The sequence below is a fragment of the Haliaeetus albicilla genome, chromosome 4 (genome assembly GCF_947461875.1).
Source record: "Haliaeetus albicilla chromosome 4, bHalAlb1.1, whole genome shotgun sequence".
NCBI classification, from domain to species: Eukaryota; Metazoa; Chordata; class Aves; order Accipitriformes; family Accipitridae; genus Haliaeetus; species Haliaeetus albicilla.
The window spans coordinates 2,376,384-2,403,026 of NC_091486.1; the positions used below are offsets into that span (position 1 = coordinate 2,376,384).

The 26,643-nt window shown below is 43.4% G+C and overlaps 1 protein-coding gene and 1 long non-coding RNA gene across 6 annotated transcripts in view; one reads left to right on the forward strand and one right to left on the reverse strand.

Annotated features, from left to right (window-relative positions):
* Nucleotides 1–26,643, forward strand: part of CACNB4 (calcium voltage-gated channel auxiliary subunit beta 4) — a 110,022-nt gene that overhangs the window by 38,552 nt on the left and 44,827 nt on the right. The window contains exon 1 of one of the 5 annotated variants that reach the window (XM_069780644.1): nucleotides 2,953–3,255. The exons of the other annotated variants lie outside the window; for them this stretch is intronic. Coding sequence (XP_069636745.1) covers nucleotides 3,211–3,255 — 45 coding nt within the window. The 5' untranslated portion in view covers nucleotides 2,953–3,210. Of the gene's footprint in view, nucleotides 1–2,952; nucleotides 3,256–26,643 lie in introns of those variants that run through there. 5 annotated transcript variants of the gene reach the window in all.
* Nucleotides 2,049–3,968, reverse strand: LOC138685026 (uncharacterized). The gene is made up of 3 exons (XR_011324254.1): nucleotides 3,229–3,968; nucleotides 2,464–2,578; nucleotides 2,049–2,273 (listed from the first exon to the last, which is right to left on the reverse strand). It is a non-coding gene; the product is annotated as an uncharacterized lncRNA (long non-coding RNA).

Genomic DNA, 26,643 nt, shown 5'->3' on the forward strand with positions numbered 1-26,643 from the left:
TTATTTTCCTTAGCCTGTATATCCTCCCCTCTGCAAACCCTCCTTGCTCCCTGTTTCTGAGCTCCGTCCAGCCTCCTGCTCCTTCAGTATCTTTTGAGAGCCTGATTACTTTTCAGATAACTTCCAAAGAGCCAGCTGTCTTCCTCTCTGGCTTCTGTGTGCTACCTCTGTTACTTTCTGTTGCGTATTTCTTGGATAAATTCCCTCATAACATTCAAAACTGTCTTTGATTTAGAGTTCTCTATATTACAGGTATTGTATTTTTGCATTTTGGGCACATTCTAGGCTGGGAAAAAAACTTATAAATACAGGGGTTCCTGTATTTTTTTGGCTCTTCTAATAATTTTCTCCAACTTAGACCATGAAAACGGGCGTTAGATGTGTATGTTTGAGCTGACTGAGGTTCGCTCTGTCGCAGGGGGGGCAGTTCAGGTCTCCCCCACGTCCCGGCACTTGTCCTGGCAGCAGGGTGGTGTACCCGGTGGGCAGGGAGGGCAGGGGCAGGACCCTGCGGAGGTGTCGTTGGGGGGCAGGACTGCCATACCTGCCCATAGCCCTTCAAGCAAATTGGGAAGAAGTCACCTGAGGCTGCTTGAGGGGGATTCAGAGCCCCTACCCTAACTGAGCAGCCTAAGCACTGTGCTTTAGGCAGCTAAGTTAAATGCTTGAAGTAGGTTGTACGACTGTCCTTTATGTTTAGATCTTTTTCAAGTACAATTCCTATTTAATGAGCTGTGTGTATTTTTATAGCATCTTTTAGGAGCCTTTCAAGTTGAGTCATTAAATATATATTTCTAATAACCTCTGTGTCTTAAAAGGGCAGTGTGAAATGTAAGTACTGGAAATCAAATAGTGATTCCTCTGACTTCTGAATTAAATTATTTCATTACAAATTTATGTGAAGTTGAGACACTATTTTTTTTTTTTCTTCTTGTGATTTCATGGCCTTTTTTTATGTGGAGCTGACAAATGAGTCTGATGTTGCACTTAGAAATTCCTTCTTGTTTTGAATTTTAATAGTCTCCCACCAATAATGTATTTATTTCTTTAAATCAGTAACATCACATATCTTCAAGGTGGGGAGGGGAAGGGACCTGCTCCGTAGCACGGACCCTAAAAATTGATCCATTAAGTCCTGTATAGGGGGTTTAATGAGAATTTTAAAGACAATCTTAAAAGCTGAAACATCTCCTCCATCTGAACAGCCTTGCTCAAACCACCATGAAGTGCCCCAAAACATGCTGGCTGTGTTCTCCAGCCCCAAAGTAACTGGAAGGATAACCCCCAGGAGGAGGAGGAGCTGCTGCTCAGTCTCTGGGGCTGTTCCACACTTGGTCGAGATGGCCAGGTTGGAGCAGGTTAGTATCAGTTGTAGAAGTAGTTTCTGTCATCTGAACAACTGTTCCACCAGGAGCGGTTTGACAGAAGTGCTGTCTTGTTTGAAACAGACCACTGGAAAGCCATCAGAGATACATTATTAATTAACTACTTGCTGTGTTTTGTTTGTTGGTTTAACATTGGCAATGAGCTTGTTGCACGGGGCTAGAGATGAAGTTGCTGTGCCTTGGAAGATCTCGTAGACTGAGGACTCAATCCTGAAAAACACTTCAAGAGACCTAAACTTTGAGATTCTTCTCTTGATCATCAGCGGGACTATGCTTCTTCTATATGTAGATACATAAGCTTTCGCAAACCAGGAGGTTATATGGACAGGAGCAAAGAATGCATGGAGGGCATAGGAAAAGCAGTAAATTGGGAATAAGACTTAAAATAACTTTGGGGAATCTTTGATGAAATCTTTAAGAATTTGTGAATATGGGGAGAATAACACCTTTGGCTTTGCTTCAGATGTCTGTTGGACACTTCCCAAGTGATTAGTGGTAACTTTGCAGAACTAAAATAAGCCTTTGGAAGGAATAGTAGATGAAGCAAATGGAAAGCACAAATAGGAAGTGTTTGTGAACACGGAGATGTTGGATCAGATTGCACTGAAGATGAGATTTTAAATAAATGTTTTAATAAGGATAGGAAGTTAATTATTTCCCTGTAATTCTTTTTTATTATTTGTTTACTTTTTTTATCATGTAGGGCTATTCTCTAGTGTTACACTTGCCCACTGCAAGTTGTGACGTTCTGGAAACGAAAAACATTCAGTGCTTAAGTACACAAGATGGGAAGTCAAGAGACATACAGGTGAAGGGCTGGCTTCGCAGTTTCTTCACTGTGTGACTGACTCATTAGTCCTTTAGCTTCTCTGGACGTGGTTTCTTCACCTGTGGAACGAGGTTTGCCTGTCTCGTTGGCAACTGTGAGGTACAGCATGTGTGGGTGGCTGATACTCCACAGAAACAAGCGGTTATTTGAAATGACAGGTGGAACCAGAAGCTGCAGTATTAGAGCCCCAGAAGGACCCGTTTTAGAAATCTGTGTCATAATTTAGTTGTAAATAAGGCCCAAACTTACGTTCTTTTAATTCTTAGTGTTTAGGACTTGGTTAGCTTGTTTCCAGACCTTGGTGCGGGTGTGTGTTTCCTCTCAGAAACGAACCGCTGTTCTCTGGAATCTTGAAGAAGTGAGGCTGTGGGAAAGAAAGAAAGAGAGAAATGCCCCCTTTATTTGCCTCCTCCTCGGGCAACCTGACAAGAATTGGCCCCGCAGCCGCTGTCGTTAGTTCGTCAGGGCCGCCGCCGGGCTGAGGCGGTTGCTGAGGCGAGGGGGGGGGGCAGCGGTGCTCGGCTGCTCCCCGCTCGGCGGCGGTAGCGTCGCGTCGCAGCCAATGGCGGCGCGGCGGTAGCGGGTCGCAGCCAATGGCGGCGCGGCGGTAGCGGGTCGCAGCCAATGGCGGCGCGGCGGTAGCGGGTCGCAGCCAATGGCGGCGCGGCGGTAGCGCGTCGCAGCCAATGGGGCGCGGCGGCGCGGGGAGCGAGCCGCGGCGGGCGGGAAGGCGGGGGGGAGCCTGCGGGGCGGCGCGGCGCGGCGCCGGCAGGGGCACCTGCGGCGGCGGCGGCGGCGGGCGCGGGAGGCGGCGCCGGGCGGCTGGGGCGTCCGCAGCGCTGAGAGGGCAGGCTCGGCCCCGCCGCCGCCTCACAGGCCTCCGCCGCCGTTCGGCCCCCCCCCCCTTCCCCTTTCCCTCTCCCCCTTCCCTTCCCCCGCGGCGCCTCGCAGCGCCCGTTCCGCACCGAGAGAGGCGCCCGGCGTCAGCGGACCTCCATGTACGACAATTTGTACCTGCATGGATTTGAAGACTCGGAGGCGGTAAGTGCTACCCGAATTGCTCCTCCGTTGCATAATTTGGGGGGGGGGGGCAGCAGGGTTTCGGGGTCCCGGCAGAGCTTGCCGTCGGTCAGCCGCGCTTGTGCTCCCGCAGCCGGCGGCGGGCAGCGCCGGCTCCCGCTCCGCTCACGTTCAGCGGTGTAGCAGGGAAAGCTGCTCATGACACAACACTCGGTGCGTGTTTGGCAAAACAGCAGCAGAAGTTGCTCGGCTGCCATCCGTATCGCGCGTTATCCTGGCCAGCCGGCCAGCCTTGGGCTCCTTTGGCGTGGATTAACAAAGCAGCGGTGCAGGTGCCGTTGGTGGCCGAGGCATCATCGGGGTGACGGTGTCTGTATTGCCCAAAAACAAGCCGGGACAGGCAGGCGTTGATCCTTGGGAAACGATGTCCCCACCGCCTCCCCCCTTAGTCTGCAACAGCCTTGCTGGGAAGCCGGTGGCATCCCTCACAAGATGGTTCTCTTGCAACGCGGAGGCCCCCCGTTACCGTGGTTTGAGCTCGAAGCCCAAAATAAGAAACGTTAGCGGCGGTCGTCCGAGTGGCGTTTCTTTCCAGCCGGAGCTGCGCGGGAGCCCTGTGGGGCGGAATTACTCGGGGCAAGGGAAACTGCTGGGATTGCAATGAACATGCTGTTCCATATTAAACAGGGATCTGTTACATAAGGCATTGTGGCCAGCTTGTAAAATATACAGATTATAACATAAAATAGAGTGTACGTCAATGCAGACGTATGTATCGTATGATGTGGTATCCCCAGGAGAACGGACAAGATCCTGTATCGCTTCAGATGAGGCTTTTTTCCTTGCCTGACAAGGAGGTCGTGTCAGTCTAGGACTGGGAAGTGTAAGCTGTCTACATGTTGCCTCACATACTAGCAACTTGTTTTAGCATCCGTTTATTTCAGAGGGAGAGGAACCACAACTGTGCAGAATTGAAATTAAATAATGCCATGTACCATGTTGAGAGGAAACCCTGTGTATTTGAATCCTTCAAAACTATGTATTTGAATTCTTTCAAAACTGTGCTTCTTTAGGTCAATTTAGAAATTCTTGCCTTTTTAGCATGCCTATGTTAATTTGTGTTTTGTGTTTTCTCTCACTGCTGCTTACAAGCTGCCATGCCAAGTGCATATGAGCATGTCGGTTTCTTTAGGGATGTGTTTTAGGATCCAACTGGATGTTTCTGTAAACCAGGCATTTGTAAGGCAAAGCGTGAATTCTTGGGAACTGTTCTCAATCATGAATCTGTCTTGTGCTGGTATAATGTCTTTCAGCAAAGTATAAATACGCTTTTAAGAAGACAACTTGAAAGTATAGTAGTGTGGCTAAGAAGGCTAGCTTGCTGGATAGTGGTTGCTGTAGAAGAAATGTTCTATCTATAAAAGCCAGATTTTAAAGGTCACTAGAGAACACAAATAAATATCTAGCGGAATTCAGGGGTGCTTCTGAGATACTTAACTCCGTGCCTTTCAGTAAAGCCCCACTGATTTCTTCCAAGAGTATTATTTGGGAAAAGCGGTTTAAGCAGTTTTAATGGCAGCAGAAGACCAGAGATCTACCTGTTACACAAACATCTGTGTTAGGATTTGTGCTGTAAGAATCACGTTAGTAACAGAAGAGGGGAACTAGGTCTTTAGCTGTCCGCTTTGAAGGACTGGGATGAGGAAGTAATTTCCAGGTTCCTTATTAGTTCGTGATAATGCTGTTTACAGCTTTTGTAATTTTACAGTCTCTCAGTTCTTCAGAATGTTTTTGATAGACTTAACTCCTGGAATCGTGGGAATATGTGAGAATCTCAGCTTTCATTAACAACAAAAAAAACCCAACCCCAAAACCAAACCACCAAACCATAACAGCAATCTGGATCTCATAGTCATATGGAAAAGCTTGGGGCCGTAAGCCCAAAGGCTCAGATACAAAGTAGATAAAATTCCCCCAAGTGTTTGCTTGCTTTATGCTCCTGAACCACATTATACCTTATTATTATTTTGGATTCTGACTCATGAATTGAGAATGCCTGCTGAGACAATATTCTGGCAAACAGGTAGCATGATGGGTCATGTGAGTATTACTTTCAAGCCAAAGACAGCCAACGTAATAGAATTAATATAGTGAAAAACAAATCAAGGGTAGAATACTGGTTCCCTGCGGTTAAGAGAAAATAACTGTGAGCGTGCAAAGATTAAAGAAAAGGCCTCTGTATTGTTCTGGGTTTTAGGACTTGGAAGGCTTAGCCCAGATGTTGTGCAGCTAGTGAACTGAAGGAGCTACGAGCTTGTGTACTCTATGTGCCTTTCATTCCCTGAAGCACACAGAGATGTGATCGAGGACTTGCGCTACTTGCAATGCTTCTAGCATAAAATAAATCATATCAAGATGAGTCATTCTAGTACAGTAACGTCTTCCTAAAGTAGGCATTTGCCCTTATAAAACCCATACAGCCTAATATTCATGGCAAGAAATAAGAGCTAACAAATCATTGGTATTTTTTACCCCAGTTTTCATTATTTTGCATGTGGACCATGTTCACTCCTCATTTTCTCTGAAGGAAATCCCAGTGCATGTCCGAAGCAGCAGAAAGCTGTTGGAACCTGGTGAACTACCAGTGTTCACTCAGAAGGTCTGTTTCAACCTCCAGCTTGGAAGGCAGCTGCTCTGGAGTGAGCCTAACCGGTGCGGCTGCTGAGCGTGCTTTAGGCGCTCTCCCCGGCAGGACTTCTGCGGAGATGTGGTGGGAGCTACAGCTGTGCCTAGCTCTAATGATAGGGCCAGAATGAAAATCCGCTCACTCTCCTTTCTTGGGGTTTGTCCCTGCAATGTAAAGACACTGGCTAGTGGGTTGGGTTTATCACGGTGAAACTGTTCCTTATTGATGAAAGCAGAGAGAAGAGCAGCGGTTGTGATCAAGGGTTAACCTTTGTTGATCTTCACTGGACTGAAATAGATGTGTGTTGCTGAGTGCCTCTGAACTGCTTCGAGCTAACCTAGTGGTATTACAGTTAGAAATCAGCTGAATGGCACAGTGACTTTCAATTTCCGTGATGAGTTTTTTCAGTAATAAAACTGTACCCATTGTAAGTCCTGTGTGTACACATCAAATTTTAATTTGCATTGGAGGCAAAGGTGAAAGATCACTGTATGGCACCTATACAGAGTAAACAAGCTCACTTTTGGAAGGGTACTATAAAATCAAAACATTTAAATATAGGGAAGCTGAGGTATTTACTGAATTTATACCTAATCTCTTCTGGGAGATAATACACAGATTAACTGATCAGAGAACACTCTAGGAGAAGTGTGCAGGTGAAATTTTTCTGTTAAAACTGGGAACAAACATGACGTTTTTTAACAGTGAACAGATATATAGATGATGTTTGTAATTGAAGATGCTATTATAGTGTGTTTGTGTGTGCGCATACATATAAAATATATGCAAAAATACATATTTATGTACTTGTAAAGAAATGAGTTGAGTCTGCGCAGGAGTGTTATAATCCATTACCAGCTGTGATGATTAATGTGAAGTAGATGATGCACTAGCTAGTGTGAGGCTTTTTGGAGGAGGAAAATGACACTGTTGAAGCTGAAAAAAAACCACTGATGATTGTAGACAAAAAGTAGTTGCCACGTTGAAGAAAAGAGTTGCAGAAATATGGAAGCAAACAACTTCTGCAGGCACAAGTGCCCTCATAATGAACGCAGAAAGTGCAGGCTTTCAGGTGATGGAAGGTGCATGACCATAGAGAGAAACATCTTCCTGATGAAGATTTTTGTCTTGTTTGTTGCCCTGCCCTGTGATTTTGTGGTTTTGAGGGGCTTTTTTTAGTGCTTTAGGTAGTTCTAAACAGGGTCACCCATTTGGGAATGAAAGCTTGTTTGCCTTGTACGGAAGCGTGTCTTACATTCTTGATGACAAGAGAATAGGATATAAAAACCCATTAGCACAGGGGGCTTAAGGCATTGAGGTCCATTGGGTAAGCAAATAATACTGTTTTACCTTCACAATTGTGAACTATTAGGTGTGTGTCTATTTATGGCGGGGAGAGATCTGAATGCTGTTTGATATGTCAGTCCAGAATTTCCCAGTGCTCTTTGCTTTCAGTAAAGACTCCCATCTTTTCCAGAAACAAGCTTCAATGAAACCTTCCCATAAGAAATTGCATTTTTTCTGTAAAATTACATTTTCCATTAAAACAGCATTTCATTGAAAAATTCTCTCCAGGAGTTAGCAACAAGTACCCTCTAACGCAGAGTCATTCCCAGCCCCAGCAAATGATCGGGAATGACACCCACTGCAAGCAAATATCGCCCTTCTTGCACCTGCAGAACTATCAGACCGGTCCCTTTTAGATTGTTTGTTTATATTTACACCTCCAAAGCGCTCATTTGAGAGCAACACCTGAGCATGTGAAATGGCTTTCCTCACTTCTCACAAGGTGTAAGTTTTAACGCTTGTCAACACGTGAGAGGCTTTATCTTGTGTACTTGACTCGGTTATCGGGGCTGTTGGAAATAGCTGCCTTTGGATGGGTGCTTAGAAGTTCAGCTTGGTTTTGCAAAAGAGCAGAGAGAGAGAGCAAGGGGTGGCCTGGCATAGGATTAGCGAGGTCTGCTGTGGGCAGGGCTGGGGAGCCGGCTTGGGCGAGAAGCCGCTGTTGCCTGGCCGTGCTGGTGCCTGCGTGGCAGTGAGGGTGCTGCGCGGCATCACCGCGCTGCGGGAGCCGGTGACAGCCTGCGGCACTCGCTCCGCGTGCCTTTCTGCTTAACGCCAGTGTTTCCCGTTCAGGTCATCCCCTTCCTCCTTGTGTTCACGTCATTTAAGATGGTGTTTAATTTATGCCTTGTGTCTTCCACCTGTCTTTTTGGTGGGAAGTTCATATTTAAATATTGACTGGATTTCTGTGGTACCTCTCTGATCTCTGAAGGAGGAAAGGTGGTCTCTTCGTGCCTTATACAACTCTGTTGTAGTAGGTCTTTTTGTTAACTGCTTTTATCTATTCGCTTTTTCTCCAGCATGGGCTCCTTCTAAGCCATATATGCACCTTATTTTCTTGACTTTTCTTAGCCTTTTGGCCTGCATCTAACCCTGCTCTGGTTTTCCTCAGGCTCTTCTCATCCCTGCATCCACAGCCTGCCTCCTACTGCCGATACTAGAGGGCATCTAGATGCTCAGTACACCAGAGAAGCAGGACTTCATCTTTACTGGTTTGTAAGCCAGGATGGTGTACTTCCATCAAAGGTACTGTGCAAGTACCTTTGACACCAAGAATTAGATAAACAGTTTTGGTGGGATTCATGCCCAGATCCACAAAAGCATTTTAGATTCTGAAAGTCCTTTGGTGTCTATAGGAGCTGAACACTGGTGAGACTGACCCTGGTAGCTCATGTTCAGAGTTTGCCATAAAAAGGGCAGTGAGAAGGACTGTGCATGCAGAAGCCTGCCTAGACTCTGTAGCAGTTTCTACAGCCCTGGCACATCAGGGCTGTAGCAGGGAGTTGGGAAGTTGTGGCTGGCGGTGCAATATGTAGCATGTCATTAGAGCATATAGTATTATCATACTGGCAATATGTGTGGTGATAGGTATGAATTTCATCCGCAGTGTTACTGGCTTTAGGTCATACATTAGGGTAGAAGGCTCTGCTTGGGGTCCTTTGTATTGTTAACTAGTGGCACAAATTTTGGTATTACCACAACTTGATGACATCATGTGTAAGCTACAGGAGCCAGAAAGGAGACTGCTGTGATGCAGGGCAATAGCACTGGGCATTCATTCCACTATACTAAAGTTTGATGTGACATCTGTGTAAAAACCATGCTGATCTCTAGGTTTGTCTCCAGTTATTGCATATCATTCTTGAGAGCGCATTGCTGAGAAATTTTAGGAAAGAGGTGACGGGAATAGTAGGAAAATACGTTTCATGCATCATGCAAACGGTCAGTGTCAGTACCTCTCTTACCTCTGCAGGAGGAGGAAAGGTGGTCTTTGCTTACTCTATACATCTTCTCAGTTGTCGTAGGTTGAGAATAAGGAGTAAATAAAATGTGTATTTAGAAGTGTTTTTTGTCCTGTCTCTTTGGTGATTATTCTACAAAACTCTTCTAGTTAGCGTAATTTTAAAGACTTGTGCTTTGCATTCCGTTTACTTGTAACCTGTTCTGCAGTATTGCCTGCGATAAGTGTAGATCTGTGCAGAAGTTGCAGCCCAAAACATCAGTCCGCTATTTACACAGCAGATACATTTAAAGTGGCAGCTGGTGTATTCTGGTTTCTTAATCTTCTCAAAGGAGAGGTGCCACACGGGCTGTCCTGGGAAGGAGTGGTGCCTGTAGAGCACGTACATGGGGGCTGCAGTCGTAGGCATTCACTTGTACTCTCTTCTGAAATTCATTTTCTGTGCCTGCAGAGTTTGTCATCTTTTTCTGCTATCCCAGAGCCGGTTACTGTAGTGAGTTTTGTAATACCCAATTAATTTTATAAAACATCTTTGTACAATGGGCAGCTGAGACCAAGCAGAAGGCTTCATACAGCTGTCAAATAAAACCTGGGACTTTCAATGGGGTTAGAAGAGTTTCGGTGGTTATTGGGTATATCGTTTCTACAGGTCCCTTCTGAAATTTTCAAGCTGAAGATTGAAAGTTGGTAGACTAGATCTGATTGTCATTTTATATGGCTTGATGGATTTTGCAGGCAGGGATGAAGGCTGCTAGTGCAAGTCAATGCGCTTTTTTCTTTTCTTTTTTTTTTTTTTTTCCCCAGCATGCTTGCCAGCAGGATTCTCTGGTGGTGAAAAGCCTGGTGATACACACCCTCTTTACAGTGCGCAGAGGAGTTTTCATACTTGGAAAACCTTTGCTTGGTTTATAGGTAAAATTAATTATAGGGCGAGACTGCACAGGGAATGTGCTAAGTACCCAGCCACACAGACTGTCTGTGAGATGTTCAGCTTTCCTTGTGGTTGGTGACATGAAGGGAAATGAGCTGAAGACTGCTGAAGTTGTCCTCCTTTGGGAGGTCAACTTTTATAAAACAGTGGGTAGGTGGTCTCGTAAGACCCACCGTTGTGGGTCTGATCATCAGTAGGCGGTAATTGGATTTCCTTTCTGTTACTCCTCAGAGACCATGGATGCATATGTGAACTGAGAGAACAGTGTTTGCAGTGCTGTTAATTTGTTGATGACGCTCGGCTTCTCTTCAAGCATAGCTGTTCTTTGTTTCTCCATTTGAATTAGTTAAGTTTTCTAATGTTTAATCCAAAGAGGATGAGTAATGTCAGGACCCAGTCATTCCAGGATCATTTGCCTAACTGCTACCAGTTATCTACTTGCTGTTTGTTTATGTAGGGTTTTTAAAGTGTGCACTAAAGTATGTCTTGACTGGGAACATAGTCAATAATTTCTGATAAAAAGAGATTATCCTCTGCCCATTAAGTCTTCTGAATTCTCATTGAGATTTGGCTTTTACATGGTCAAAGCGTTTGTGTGTTTTTGACAGTTTCAAATCTGTTTTCATTTCCATTAGTTCTTAATAGATTGCCTCCATTAATGAATCATCATCTGCCTAACATTTTTCTTTTGTATAAAGGGCTGTCTGACAGGGGTTGGAAATTTAGCTTGTTTTCTGTTTTGGGGTTTGCTTGGGTGTTTTTGCTTAGGTTTTTCCTACTAAAATTTCCAAAGTCCTAGTACTACTACAACATTAGCTATTCTTATCATGTGTAATGTTCTGTGCCCACATGAAAATGGTTTTCTATCTGACTCAGATCTTCTGTTTGTTAAATGTAATGTTGTGATATGATAGTATGGTAGTCAAATAAAACTTGCAGTAAGAATCATAAATAATTTTTATAACTTACTGCCTGCTGTTTCCATAGAGGTACTTTTTTTTCAGCAAAAATACACTAAAATGCAAAAAAAAGCTTCAAGTCATCTAAACAAAAGAAACGTAATGAGGAATAGCTGACAGTGTGTGTTTTCAATTTCAACTGCAAGTAAGAGGCCAACTGATTGGGATAGTGTGTGTTTAGTAATATTGTTTGTTCATGTGAAGGACTAAGGTGTGTAATTAACTATGGCTTTACTCCTGGTTTTGTATTCCTTCTGGTGAACTCTGGTGAATGACCGTGGAGTACAGCTGAAATGACAAGGGCTTCTCACAAATGTGCTGATCCTGGATTGCAGATTGTTTTAAAAATTTCCTAGTGCTTAAGAAAATGCTTCTGCTAGGAAGCATAAATGGCTCTCCCTGGGCTCAAGGGCATCTGAGGGAGGAATGTGGCTCTTGGTGCTGAAGGAACACATCATAGGGATAATAAATAACAAGTGGAGAAGCTTAACCTAGGATTTGTTGATGTCATGGCTTGCTTCCCTATCTCCCTAAAACACGTTCTGCTTGTGAGATACTGAGCTGTTAGATGTTTTTCCATTGAGTATGCATTTACAGATATAGTAGAGCCTGGTTTTAAAAATCAGCAACTTACACAAATGCAGATTCCTTTACAAACAGGACAAGCCTGGCAACTGTTCATGGTCATTTGGAATCCAGTAGTTAATTTCAAAATGTCATTTAGCTGGCTGAATGCTGAATTCTCTGTAGGGATCGCAGGTGGTGTCAAGATTTGCTTGCAAACTTCCGTCAGATCCTGATTTGTATTTTTCCACAGTGCTTTGTTGCTGATTTCCATGCCAACAGTGAACTGTTTTCAGTTCTTAAGTGTCTCATTTTGCCATGTCCCTTCCTTCTTTCCATGTCTTCAACATGTACTTACATTCAGGTGCAGTATGTTTGTGCTTCTGCATGGAGCACAGCGAGGAGGTTAACAGACTGTTAACAGGCACGGTCTTGGTCTTGGTCCAGGTAGTTTCCCTCTTTCAGAAGAGGTCCATCACTAGTGGGCATCTTAGTTCTCTTCACTCATGACATCTTTCAGGTCATGGACCTGCATATGCCAACTGAATTTAACTGCCTGCCAGTCACTCCTGATGTAACATCGTCTGTGTAGGCAACTGTTTGGGAGCGTGGCTTAGAGGGAGCTTTTCATTGTTTGTTTCATAAACCAAAGAAAAGAAAGATTGGACTGCAGCTCCCTTACCCCATTACAGCATACTGGCTTGTGCTGGAACACTGGTTGTGCCCATCTTTCTCTGTGTTACTGGGCATCAGAAAGGATTTCTTTGGAAAAAGACATGAGAGAGCAGCTCTTGAAAAATGAGAGATGTGGACAGATGGGTGCATTAGAGGAGAGTGCCTCCAGGCACAGGTAGGCAGTGTAGTTAAGCATGTGCTGAATAACTTCGGGGCCTCCTTTTCATCGCTTCTGCATCTTTCATTACCTTCCCTTCCTCTAAGGTTCTGTCTTTCCTTAACTTGGCTGAGTTCCTAACATACTGACTTTGAACAGATGATGGGTTTGTGTCTATATATACACACACATATGTGTATATACATACATATGTATATATGGGGGGTTGAGCTCAGGAGGTCCCTTCCAACCTCAGCTATTCTGTTACTCTATGAAAATTGAAGTAGGACTTTCAGAGCAGTAAGGGAGGCAAGAAGGGGGGTTCTGTCCAACTGCAAGTTCTGATGACTCTGTCTCATGCCCACCTATCTATCTTTGTCTACCCCATGGCACTGATCAGGTAAACTTGATTTGTGATTTGGAGGATTACCTGTATGTCCAGAGTCAGCCAAGCTTTTGCACCCAGCACAGAGAGCTGGAGGAAGCCAGCGGTGGCTGATTTTGTGCATGCACAGCACAGGATGTAAATCTGCATTTTCTGTTTCTCTCTAAAGCTAGCCTTGTCAGAAGGGGTTTTAAGTGTTTTGAGGAAAGGGCTCGGAAGGAGCAATGGTGGGCTTTGAGGTCTAGTCTGCTCCTCAGGGCTGTGAACATTTTAGTTTTCACAAGGGCATAGAAAAGCAAGAAGACCCTGAGGGAGGGGGACAAGGGGCTGCTCTTTTGTTTTTGGTTTTTTTTCCCGAAAAAGTCAGGCAGTACAAAGGCTATATAAGTTACAGAGATGGAGCTATTTGTTTGCTCTGTTTCACCAGCATGGGGAATGCAGCCTGGCAGTGATTTGATTTATTACAGCAACATGGAAGAAATCATGAGGAAAAAATACTCCCTATCATCTTGCTGAGTACTGAAGTGGTGAAGTGCATGTTTTGAACAAGCTGCTAACACTTTGTATAAGACTTCACGAGCCTTTCTATTTTGAGAGAATTCTGCTTATACCAAATACATTTTCTCTGTGAGTCTTCTCTTGTTTTTTTTTCGTGCTGGGACATTTCCCTGCAAATTGACTCTCTTGCTGCTCAGCTCACTTGCGCTTTCTGCTTCCTCCTGTGGGCTGTTTGTCCTTGGTACAGTGGCATCACAGATAGTGATTACATTATCATAAATGTCGTGTTTTCTTTGAAAATGTGTTGCTGTAGGTGCTGTACTAGGTGGTCTTGGTGTGTATGAGGCGGGAGGATTTTTTTTTTAATACCTGTGTCCATTATGGCCATAAACAAGCCCTTTGCACCTCTCTCCTCCATGGGAAGAGCTACAGGGTTAGGTGGCCAAGGCATCCTTCCCGTTCCCCCTTCCTGCTCACCTTCAGGTACAACCTGAAAATCTCTGGCCTATTAGTTCAAACTAAACTTTTTCAGAACTTTTGAGAACATTTTAATCCTTTAATCTCTTATTATAAGAACCCTGTGAATAAAATCATGTTTCTAATGGTTACCTCCCCTATTCTGCTTCTTTACAAACTTCTCCTTTCCATGCGGGATTTCTTGACTATTTTTAAGCCACATTCCTTCTGTGATTGGTGTATCACCTGAAGAATGTATCTCTCTCTTGCCTGGGAAAATGATGTATTCTGACAAATCAACAGTTAATCTCTGCTAAGAATCTCTGCTAGGTCATGAGATACCATGGTAAAATTTTATTTTTCAGAACAATTAGTGGTGATCTCATCAGGTGCTGACAAAACAAGCTGCAGCATCATTCTTGGGCAGAGAAGTTTCAGTTATGACCAATGCAGAGAAAACGACCAAGCAAAAAGATCCGGTGGCAGCTAGCCCTGCCTTTGTCAGCAAAAGCTGCTTCTGTGTGAGACCTAGCAGCAGCCCCTGGCACCAAGGGCTCTGTCCTAAATGGCATGATGAAAGCTCAAGAATAAACCTGCTGCACTCCGTGAATGACAGATACCACAGAAATATGTCTTCAAGTGACACCAAGCTAGGAAAAGAAGTACCCATTATTCAGCAGGCTGTGATGATGCTCGTCCTGCCTCCACCAAGACAGTCCTTGCTGGTGACTCAAGCTAGATTCATGAAAGGTTTGTCCAGTGTGGGAATGCAACTAAGCTACCAGCATGAGCATGATCTGCAGTGTCAAGTGCGACTTAAACACTGGTGCTGCACCTAGAAGAAACTGTCCTGTTTCCAGCTACCTCCTGGTGTACGCTCTCCCTGCTGATGAGCAAAAAGCTGCATCTGCTGCTGTGTGTGGACTCCAATTACCTGGCTGAGGTGTCAGCTGCTCAGTCGAGTCTGGCGCTGGGACCAATGTGTGGAGGGTCAGACCCTCTCCTACAGTATTCCAGTTCAGCCTTTGAGAACTGGGACACTGGTCTTCACACATGCAGAGAAAAGTTTCGACCCCTGGGAAAAAGACCTCTCCATCACTGCTGTCATGTCGGAATACCAGAATGAGCCAGATCTGGAGGACATGCAAGTTCCCTTACTAATGAGGATCTCTTCTTTGCCCTGCTGAATGGCACCTGCACTGTCGCTGTATGACTGTACAGTATTTCAGGATTTCCAGGCAAAGACTGCCAAGACCCAGAGGTGGGACATGACATGTTCCTGACATGTCCAGGCCTCCCCGCCAGCCAGGACTACCTTCTGGGCTAGTGAAAGACTGTTTGACCTAGCCAGAAGCAAGCAAGTGGCAAGCATTAGCTGCTGTAAGTCGATGCCAAAAGGAGAGTAAGTGAGCAGAAGCCCAGTGTGTGGTAGTCTCTTTATCCTCCAGATGTTTTGACCGACTTTGTTCATCTTAGATTTTTTTTCTTGCAAAGTTCCTATCACCACTTCGTTTCCTCATAACAGAGCGTGAGGAGACAGGGGATTTGATCTGGCCCTGCAAGAAAGCTGCTTAGTAGAGATACCTGATGTCATTTTACGTGTGTACTTACTGGTGCATCTGGCCCGACGGCAGGCTCTCGCCTCACAGGAGCTCTTGCTCTTTAAGCAAAATAACCTTACTGATATGTAGTTGTAATAAAGTGTACTTACTGAAGTGTCTGTTTAAAAAAGAAGTGGGCAAAATTATTTCGAAGTATATTTGTTTTCAAAGTTTCTGACAAGATAGAAGTAGCTTGATCCCCAGCGTAGGGCTTATTCTAGTTAAAATGTTCTCAAGATGTTTTTGCACACCATAAACAGGAATATTGAAACTTTGCACTTTTTATCAATCTCATATTAGAAGATGAACAGGATATTGACAGATGGAAAAACAGATAAATGAATTATGTTTTGCCTCCCTACATTTTTACAGGCTAGTTTCAGTTGTCTGTTATTTTTTACTTAGTCTCTTAAGGAGTAGAGTGGCAGGAAGTATTTTAGTACATTGTTGAGTAGCTATTGTGTTACACCCTAGAATGAATTCATTTCAGGAATGCATTAAGTAATCTTTGTCTTTAATAGATTAGGTCTACTATATGTAAACATACAGTATGAGTGGGAGTGTAAGAGAGGAAAAGAGTCACAGACTGGAATATTTCCTGATATACATTTAAAATTCGTAAGTGGTGTTGTATACGTAGAAGTTGTTTTGCTGAACTGAATTAAGAAGTTGACTTACGCTTTGAAACTGCAATTGAATGTCATGTCTAGTGCTGATGCTGCAACTAGTTACAACTATGCTGAAGATGTTTTATCTATTATAATATTTAAGAACCTTGTTAAATTCTTAGCTACATTACTCTGTTCTTAATATTTAATGTACGAATGTTTCCTTTTTGTTGGTTTGGAATCAAATTTACACCTTTCCATTTCATTGTAAAACCTTTCCATCTTATTTTTAGAAGAGAAGTGTTCCATACTACCCTCCTAGCTCATTCGGTTACTGTATAGGCTTATGTTGTGCAGGAGTTTGTACACAGGTTTTTGAATGATGTAGCCCCCCTCTTCCCCAGCCCTTGAGAAAGCTGTTTCCCTGTAACTTTGGTCTCTCTCTGTCCAAACACTTACTTGATGTGTTTGGTTTTTCTTGTTCTTTCTGAGCCTCTCATTTTCCGATATTGTTTTTTGAGAAAGGGAAGTTGTGGCTGGTGCTAAATGTACTCTGCAGATAAAACTGCACCAGCATGGGAGAAGTATTCACTTGACAACTTCAAAGTTACATATGTTTTAGTGTACTTCATGTGTAAAGCACTATGCTTCATGAAAGAGGCATTATGCGTCCCAGTGACTGGACTGTAATACATTTGGAAGATAGAAAAAAAAAGAGTTTGCATACTACTTGCAGGATGAGGGCTTTTCTGAATATGTTGTTAATAGTTGACAGTGGTCCAGAGAAAGATGACTATATCAAATATTTCCTTGTGTGTACAGGTCCAGGTTCAAAATACTCAGTTGATCCATAGCCATTGGTTTTATACGTAAGACCGTAACGTCTTGCATCTTTGACTACATCAGGCCAAGTGTGTCCCCAGTGTTGACCGAGTTTAAAGTTACAGTCATGATATCTAAGGGATGATTGTGACAGTCATTTTAATATGTCATATGCTCAGTACTAAAGTCTCTTTCTAAGATGTTTGGATGTAACACACAAAAACATACTTCCACAGACTTGTTGTCCGCAGGAGGAAGCGTCTGTTTGTAAGATTTCTTATTCAGGTTCTCTGTATGCAAATGATACCCGCTAAGTGAGAAAATATATTCAAAGGAATGTAACTTTGCACAGGTATTTTGTGTCTTCCTTCATAAGCAAGAATTTAATTTATAAAAGATATGTGAGATCTATTTGGCATCAGAACTGAATATTTTACGTTCCTCAACAACAACAAAAAATTAATACAGCTAGGCTACATTTCTTCTGGATGGTCTGATCTCTTACAGATAAAGCAATCCTAGTCTGTATCCTCAGAGTAACAACAACAATGATGTAAATAAATAAAAACACTGCAGTATTGTTTTGCTGGAAACTGATCTGTGAAGAGGTATGTCCGAAGTCATTACAGCCTGCTTTTCAGGCTGATTTTGCTGAACATTTTCAAACCTATCTGGCCTAAATAGAAATGACATATGCCCATTAACTCTGAAATTCGGGGCCAGAACTGAACTGAGGGATAAAACCAAAATGAGAGCCTAGGTTTCAGTGGAGCTAGACTAATGTATTTCAGGGAAGTGCAGCCCAAAAGTCCTGATTCCTGCTCATTTTTTCTGGCCATTAAATAATTCCTCCCTTTGGTTGTATTGCCTTTTAACCCAACTGCAGTTGCTGCATTACTTACAAAAAAAGCTACTTCCCAGCAACTGGAAGATTAACCAGATTTCCCCCATCAAACTGTTTCACGAAGGAAATCAGCAAAGTGGTTTCCCAAGTGCATGCCAGTGCATGCCTGCCTGGCTGGCTACATGCTGCAGTCTCTGGAGATCCTAGAGGCATTTGGGGTTTTTTTTGCGTTCATTTTCTTTTGCTCCTTTCTCCTAGTGCAAGTCCCTCTCTGCCCTTGCTCTGAATTCCAACGGTGCTGCTGACACAGAGCCTGACTGCGAGAGGCTCTGCCGGAGAGGAGCTACGCCTGCCAGGAGGAACAAGCCAGATCCTGCTTTTCTCTGGTTTTCTCTCTTTCAGCAGCTGCTGTTACCATTCCTCCTGTCAGATCGGAGGGAGTTGGCCAAGCTGTGTGAGCAGCACCCCACTGGTCGCTGCTTGGGGATGATGGGGCAGGGGGAGGAAGAGGAGTCGCTCCTCCCTAAGGCTCAGCACTTTTTTTTCCCCTCTCACTTGTCCGGTACCTCTTACTAATTTGGTAATCTATTCGTATTTCAGCAGCGAGGCTTGCACAGCTCATTTCCAAGTTTGAGACCGACGTAAGAGCTCGGTATAGAGATGCGGAAGGGGCTGCATTAGGGCAGCAGGGCTGCAACTCAAGAGCGATACAGATACAAATGTCAACAAGAAACAGCTTGAATCCTGGCTGTGCCTGTGATGACAGTGTGCTTGCTCTGCAGTTCTCTGCCCGTAGTATGCCCTGACAAGCTGTACAGTGGAGTAGGAACTTAATAGGAGCCCAGGACTCTCAGGCCCTGCTTCTGGAGAGGAGGTACATGAAATGGCCTCCAAGGGGAAGACAGAGAGGGGAGAGTTCTGGGATTTTGTGCTTTTCGCTCTGCTGTGCATTGCTGGTAGAGCTGGGTAAAAATCCTCCTTTAGGAGATTGCTCTAAGCAGAGGAGTCCTGTAAATCCTCAATGGGACTGAGGGTGTGGGTACCCCACATGTAAGTGCTCAGCTTATACATATGTACATGAAAGTACAGCCTGCGCTGGCTGGGGTGCCCGCACTGGGGAGGCAGCAGGCACGCTGCTCCCTCCCTGGCCATGTCTCAGAAAGGCTTGGCTGTGTTTAGTGCTCGTGCTTCTGTACGGCCGAGGGAGAACTGGGGCGTACGTGGCCTCTGCCAACCCCAGTTGCCACTGGCAGCCTCTTTCTCCGAAGATGCTGCTGTGCTGGCTCATCCTTTCAGCAGGGGAGGACTGGCCGTGCTCCCCGGGGGGCTCATCAGTTCTGCGGCTGTGTGGGTTGGAAGAGGTTGCTGGAGCGTGGCATGAGGCTTCCTTCCCCTGCACTCCTCCTCCACGCTGCTTGCCGTCTCCGCAGCCTTCCCACCTACTGCCAAGCCGGGGAGAGAGATGCTGGGCGCAGGAAGAAGCGCTGGTTTAACAACAGAGTACAGCGACGCTGTGCCCTCAGCATGGAGCTAATGGCACGCAAGAGGATTTACAAAACAGAGTGGGGGAGAACTCTTTAGTAATTGAATTCTCCTGCAGGTTTTGTGCTGTGGAAAGTAGGATATACGCAGCAGCCACTGCAGCTAACACAGACCTGATCCCAGAGGAGCATTCAACCCTATAGCTTCCAGGGAGCGAGCTCCTGGCATGGAAAACTCTCTGCAAATGCACGTAAAGAATGAAACACGAACATTTAGTTAATGCTAAAATGTGCTAACAAAAATGTGAGTTTAATACAAGCCTTTCCTTCTTGCCAGCAGCACAGGGCACTTGGACTTGGAGTGAGTTATTCTGGAGCATGGAGATCTCTTGGTGATCAGTCTTCTGCAAGGAGTTCCATGAATGCATTAATACTTATATAAGCTATGCCTGAGTGTATGTCCATCCCCAAATCTCTTCTGTTATAGGAGTTAAATACGGGATTGTTTACGTATACTTTTAGATCAACATCATGTTATCATGACATTAAAATATTTTTACAGCTGCAGTGTAAGTTGAGGGCTTGTGTGTCCAGCATGAACAGTTTGTCTACCCAAGAATTGAGCTCTGGGGGTTTCAATTTGTTTAGCCCAGGGCAGAAAGGGAATTTGCGAAGATCCTGAAGTTCAGCTGACTGGCTTTTGATGTACATCCTTCCCCTTGTCCTTCTCTTTCTTTGGAAGTGCAAGGAATGGTTTTGCATCTGACTTCAGCGAGATGCTTACCTACCTAATGGGAACTGACTTGGAGTAATATTAACGTAAGGGCGGTTGTGAGGAAGCAATCATAATCCATCTTTTGGACTTTAGTTCCTTACTTGTGACTTTAATATTCTGGTTGATGATCTTTGAATGTTTTTATTCTCTCTGCTGGGTATTTTTCTGTACTTTTGACCAGGCTTTGACTTTACTGTAGCATCATACCCATTCCTTGCCTTTCTGGTTACATTTCTGTACAGATTTATAGGGCACTAGCAGACCCCTTGACAGCAGTGACTTTTTTAACAGATGTACCTCTTCTAGAATATCCCAAAGTAATGGCAAAAGCTTTAAACCAAAATAAGGGTTTTAAATCTTGTCAAGCTTTTGACAGATTCCACTCCTGACAAGGCCTTTTTCCTTCTTTCAGCAAAGAGCAATATCCAGGTGCTTAAAGTTGTCCTGTTTACTGCATCTGTAGATTTGTGTTACTGATGCATGTGAGAATTTTGATAGAGAAGGAGCTTTCTGCACAGAATAAGATCTTCATTATCTTTCTCAGTTACTGCTTCTGTCAAATCAAAGATGTTGTGGGTATGAGGGTGATTCCTAAAGGATTTTTTTCTTGGTTGGAATGCTTATTGGATGCTAGTAAGAAGGAATATTAAACTATTGTTTCTCCTAAGACATTTAATTAAGAATTCATTTTGAGATAATACTGGAGGCAGTTACTAAAAAAAAGAAAAAAGGATTTTGTCTTTTGAGTCTCTAATTTTTAACTCTCTTAAATAACTGTCAAATACTGTTGTACTATGCGAAGTTGAAATAGTTTGTCATAAGCTCATGGTAGTCATAAGAATTTAGGAAAATATGTTCAGACCATGCTATGTACTAAAAAAAATACAGTATCTGGAGTTTAGATATAACCTAAGGTTTTGGCTGCTCCCTCTTCCTGGATTTGCATTTCTACCTACCATAACTTAGTAACCTCCCATTTATCCCAACAGTAAGTATATGGAGAGACCATTTAGCCAGCGGTGTCCCAAGATTTTTTAAAAATCTTTGATGTTTTGTTTGTTCCTGCTTCTTATCTCCCCAAAATAAACTTTTGTTTGTTTGTTTGTCCTGTGTTTTGTTCTGTTTTGTCCTTCTTACAAGCCACCTGAGAATACATGGTAATAACAAGCACCTCTCAAAACACTGGTGTGTTTTCAACATGTGGACTAATATCTAAATCAGAACAGGCATGGTAACACTCAACAAATATTACCCGTAGGGATTAATTTTTTTCCCCATTTTACATAGTAGTGATAAAACCTCCCTAGTTTGTCTGGGGTACCTGTGCTCCATCGCTACTTAGCAGTGCTCTTCAGAGCTGTGGGAATAGGTCAGAGTTGCTGTAATTGGGCATACTGAATTTCCAGTCCTAGCACTGTGAAGTCCCATCCAGCCAGTGGGCAGCAAAGTACAGACTGTTATAACCCCGAGGTCCTAGAAAGTCCTTGGAGTCCTGAATTGATTACAGCAATTAAGTTCCATAAAGTGTCACTCAAATATTACCTCAGTAGGTGATAGCAAGATGCCCTTTCACTTGTATTTTGCTCTCAGCACGTACGGTTTTTAGATTGCAAGGTTTTGGGGAAAGGAGTTGCTATTTACAGAGTGCATAGTACTTAGAAAATTAGGGCTTTTTCTTACTAAGATATTTCTAGCAGTATATAATAGCTTATTGTGAGTTCAGCAGTCATGTGATTTCATAATTTGGTCCTTGCTGCAAGAAAAATAATAAGAGATCATGGCAGCTGAAAGATGGTTCCCTGGGGAAAAAAAAAAAAAAATGGAAAAAAAGTAAAATGCTCTGTTTGTAAGCCTTATTTCTTAGTGTTTAAAGCTGTTTCTAAGCCTCCAAGTTTGGAAGCTTTTGGAAGGAAAAAGCTAATTAAAACCACAATACAACACAACATACTAAACCTTACCCCAAACCCTATCAGTTGCTGGGCTTAAATTAAGCAGCATGAAATTCATTTCAACAATACCATAACAGCATGTCACAATTCTTTCCCATTCACTACACAGCGTGAATATTTTTAACAAAGTAATTTTCCTATAATTACATTGAAGATATAAGTCTGGTTTGGTTTTTTGTGCCCTGGCGAGACCCTTAGCAAAACCTGTGAGCGGTGGGCAAAAGCGAAGTGGATGGGATGACTTCAGAGGAAGTCATTGCCACCTAAATATAACTTGTCACAGCAGAGAGCTGCAGTCTTCTCTGTAATAAATGGAGTTTGGCTGCCCACCAGGTTTCTTCAGTGAAGGATTACAAAGCATGTGCTGTCTGGAATTTGACTTCTGTGAGATGGGGGGCTTGGTACAGAGCTGGAATACCTGGTACCCTGCCGACCTGCAGGACTTGCTTGTGCCTTACAAACTAGTGGGTAATTGCAAAGCCAATGACCTATCTGCTTGAGCACTGTTGGTGTGTGATTTTACTAAATCAGCTTTGGGTCAAATTGTGAGACAGTTCAGCATGTTCTAAACCACTTCTGTTTAAAAAATAAAAAGAAATATTCAGGGTTATTTTGGTTGTATAAAATCTGATGGTGTGGGAAGTGGTGACACCATGCTAGAAGAAAATCAGGACACTGTAATTATAAAAATCCTTAAAAAGATATATGTTCTTTAATTTAACTGTTTGAATTAGGAAAAGCATGGAGTGAAAACAGACAGGTGGCTAGGATCTTCTTGACAATGAGGTCTCAAGGAAAATTCCACTTCTTTCCTCACACTTATAATACTTGGAAGATTATTGTATTGAACATTCCTGCTTTGGGGGGCTGAAGTCTTCTGTGTGTGTTGCAACCCAAGGAGCGGTATACTGTTTTTGGAAAGTTGAGAAAAATCATTTTAGCCAGTGAACGGGAGAAAAGAAGTCCTGAGATCCTTCATTTGACGCTTCTTACCTTTTCCAGTAATGCCAAGTCAGCATAAGCGTGCTGTGCGGAAGAGATGACAAGGAGGGAGGTGATGACTCCGGTTGTTGTCTCTCAGCCACTTGGCGATGTAATTCTGCGAGTCTCTTCCATGCAAACCATATTGCGAGGGCAGCAATTTGAAAACAGCAGGGATCTGGCTCACCCTATCTACTCGTTTCTGTGCCACCAACTTCTGCGCTCGGGTCCTGTTTACTAAAATAAGGTCCCTTATGGATGTAATCTGTGAAAAAGAAACCGGAGGTCACAGTACATCCTGAGGAAAATAAATGTCAGATGTCCATGTGCTGCTGAACAGTCCTCCAGGAAAATAAACTTACCTGTTATATCCAAGATCTCTAAGTTTTCCTTTTTCTAAAGGAATCAGCTGAAATACCAGCCATCCTCAGGCAAGAAAGCATAAGAAACAAACTTCTGCTTGGTCACTTCCAGCTCCCTCTATGAATTAGCTTCTCAGAAACAGATCATGGTCTGTTCGCCCAAAGAAAAAAAGAGGCAGCAGTAGAAAAGAAATTTCAAATACTTCAAATTTTCAGGGCTTTTTTTCTTCCAGGGAGCAGTTTGAAGAGTGTTGGACAGTTCTTCTTCACTTAAGTGATCAAAATTTAAATGCTAATATGTGCTACTTTCCTTGTTTGTAAAAACAAGGCTTCTAGATAAAAATCTGCTGTGTCCAGAACTCCTAGCTTCATTTGTGCTATTAACTGAATGAAACTCATCCTTAGCAAAAGGTTGGTGGAAGGTTTATCCATGTATAAACCCCACACAGAGTAGGTTTTGAGGCTTGAGGTGTTGTATGGGCTTATTCTGGTCTTCTGCACAGAGTAAATTTCATCCAGTGGAAGGTGGGTAAGGTGAAGGGGTGCAAAAGGGAAGAGATTGAAGGATGGAAGGACAAAATTGCGACCGTCACATCAAATTGGTGAGCTTTGGTGTACTGTAAGAGATTGTTGAAGGCCAGTTAGGGAGGGAGAGGAGGTGGGTCTGCTTGGGAATCGTCTGTGGGAAGTGAATACTGGCTCATGAATGTAAGATGACGTTTGTGGCTTCTCTCAGCTGTACTTACTTTTGCATATTGATATTTCAGAAAGCTTCAAGCTGGATTAGTAGCCTAGTAGATTGATGGGAAATACTATGTTTAAGTGCTCCACATGCTTGTTACTGTGTTTAGATTGTATTTTTAATCTATCTGCTTGGTAAATGTAAGCTAGGTAGTAACAACTGTGTTATTTTAAAAACACCTGCTTGTTCTGGCACAAGTGGGAAGTCTCTTGTCCCGTTGCATGTGTACGTCCTTCAGTCGTCTTAGGGGTCCGTGTGTTGGGTGGCTGGTTTTGCTGCCTTTGTGGCTAGATACAGAGTTCTTCAGCAAAATTTTTGCCTTCATTCAGGCAAAAGAGGCTAGGGTGGGATATTTTTAAAGCAGTGACTAGTATGTTTTGTTGTTACTCCCCTGTGGGCTTTTTATAAAGATCCAAGGACTAAAATCTCACAGAAGTCCTGTAGAGGCAAATAAAACAGTAGTGATGATCTCTAGAGATCATTGCTACAGAAACATTGTTACTGGCCTGTTGACAAACTTATGTTGTTAAAAAAAAAAAACAAAAAAAAAAAACCAAACCAGGCAAATGATGTTGGCCTTATCACCAGGTGGTTTATTGCCCCCATGAAGTCCCAAGATGTGATTTTTGGGGTGATGCTTCCTCTGCCTGACTTCAAAAATGGTCCTAAACTTGTGACGATGATAACATACTCATTATTCGGTTCACTGTAAAAGAATAAATGCTCATTTATAGATGTGCCAAAAAACACATGATGGTCTCTGTTGAAAGGTAAAATAAGTATATCTGAGAGCAGTCCCAGGACAGGGCATGAGCAAGCACAGCTCGGCACAGGACAGCCCAGTTTTCACAAGGGCGATGTGGTGATATGAGTGCACCAGGGCAAGAAAACAAAGCTAAGGTAGATGAAGACAAAAGAGAAGTGGGGATAAACTTCAACAGAGTGAAGTAAGAGGAGAAATGGGAGCTAATGCTTTTCCAGATCGCCAAGTTAAATGTCCATGATGCTGTAAAAAGGAACTAGATGTAGGTGTGATTTAAAAAAAAAAAAAAAAAAAGCAATCCACCCATTTCAGCAAGAACGCTTCATCACAGCCAGCATAGGGAAGCACCCACAATATTTGCAGACCTGCTGCCCCTCTGTCCTGCATGTCTCTTCACTCCAGGACACTGCACTTGGAGCAAAAGATATCTCCAGGAATAATGTGGAGGAGGCAGGGGGAGAGACTGGGGGTTTAGGGAGTGACTTAGAAATACACCACATTATTTGAGGACTTTCTGGCTGAAGACTTTATGCTGTACGTCTGAGGAAACGCTGTGGTAGACCACATATGGTAAACACAGATGCTTGTGTAGTTGGCAGTATGATTAAGTTTAGTTTGGGGGCAATATTTGTCTCTTTTTTTTTTTTTTTCATGAAGACTTAAAGAACATTCTCGACTTCCTAACATGTTATTGGGGACAGACGCAAAGCATCATCTTTCCAGGAGAGCTCATTTAGGATAACAGGTGCAATTTTATTAGCTGGTGTATTATTATCAGGTGTCATAAAACTCCATAGTAGTAGCTTCCCCAGAGCCTTGGGAAGATCATTTAATACTTTCAAGAGCCAAAGTAATTAGGAAAAATAAAGCAGTGTCTCTATACTGTTGCAGCTTTAGTTTGGTGCCTTTTATCACTGGAAAATACACCTTTTTTCCTCTCCTGGGTCTTCTGAATAGCTTTCATGAAAAAGAGGGACCAGCTGCAGAGATTGAAGCAGAATTCAGGCTAGAGGTGTTCAGCTGTTGATTCAGTCACACTTCCAACTACAAGCAATTGGAATAAAACACAGATCAGAGCATTTCCAGACAGATCTTTGCTCTTTTATGGTTGAACAGAAAAATGGGAGGTTAAAAGGTTTGTGTATTGTTCAAATTCTGTGGTTCAGACATATTTTTGGAGAAAAACAGTCTGAGCCCGTAGCCATTTATCTGACCGTGATCCTCACCTTCAGTTTGCTTGCAGACTGTAGAATAAGTGCTTTAGTTGTTACATTATGTGGGAAGATCTGAATTTAAACTCCTTTTTTTGGTGGGGGGGAAGGGGGGGAAATCGCCACCTCAAAATAAAAATTATTAATTTGGAGGGAGGGGTAGAAAAAGGATAAGCAGATATTGATGTCTGTCATTGTCCAGTTCTACTGTGAATGCCATAGGCAGACAGATTGCAGGTTCTGGCAGCCTCCCATTGCAAATATTTCAGGTTAGAGATGCCCAAGAGACAGTCTTGGTTTCTTTCCTTGGGGCAGAGTACTCCAAGGCTTAGTGCCAAGGGAGACCCAGCCAGACCTTGCCTTGGAGCCGAATGATTTAACTACAGTAAACCAGCAGCTGTGGCAGGAGGAACTCGTACTAGAACTTACTGTTGTTACCCAAGATGGGTTTTAACTCCCAGCGAGGTACCGCTGGGACAAAACTCAGCCAAGTCCTCACGCAGGTGCTTGTGAGGAACATGATGGGCTTTGCTGAGTAAGAGGGTGGATGTAGGCATGTGCTTAATTGCTTTGCTGAATAATAGGCCAAAATGATATAGCAGCTAAGAACCCTTCCTGTGATGGGGAGCGGGTAACTGTTGGTACCCTCTGC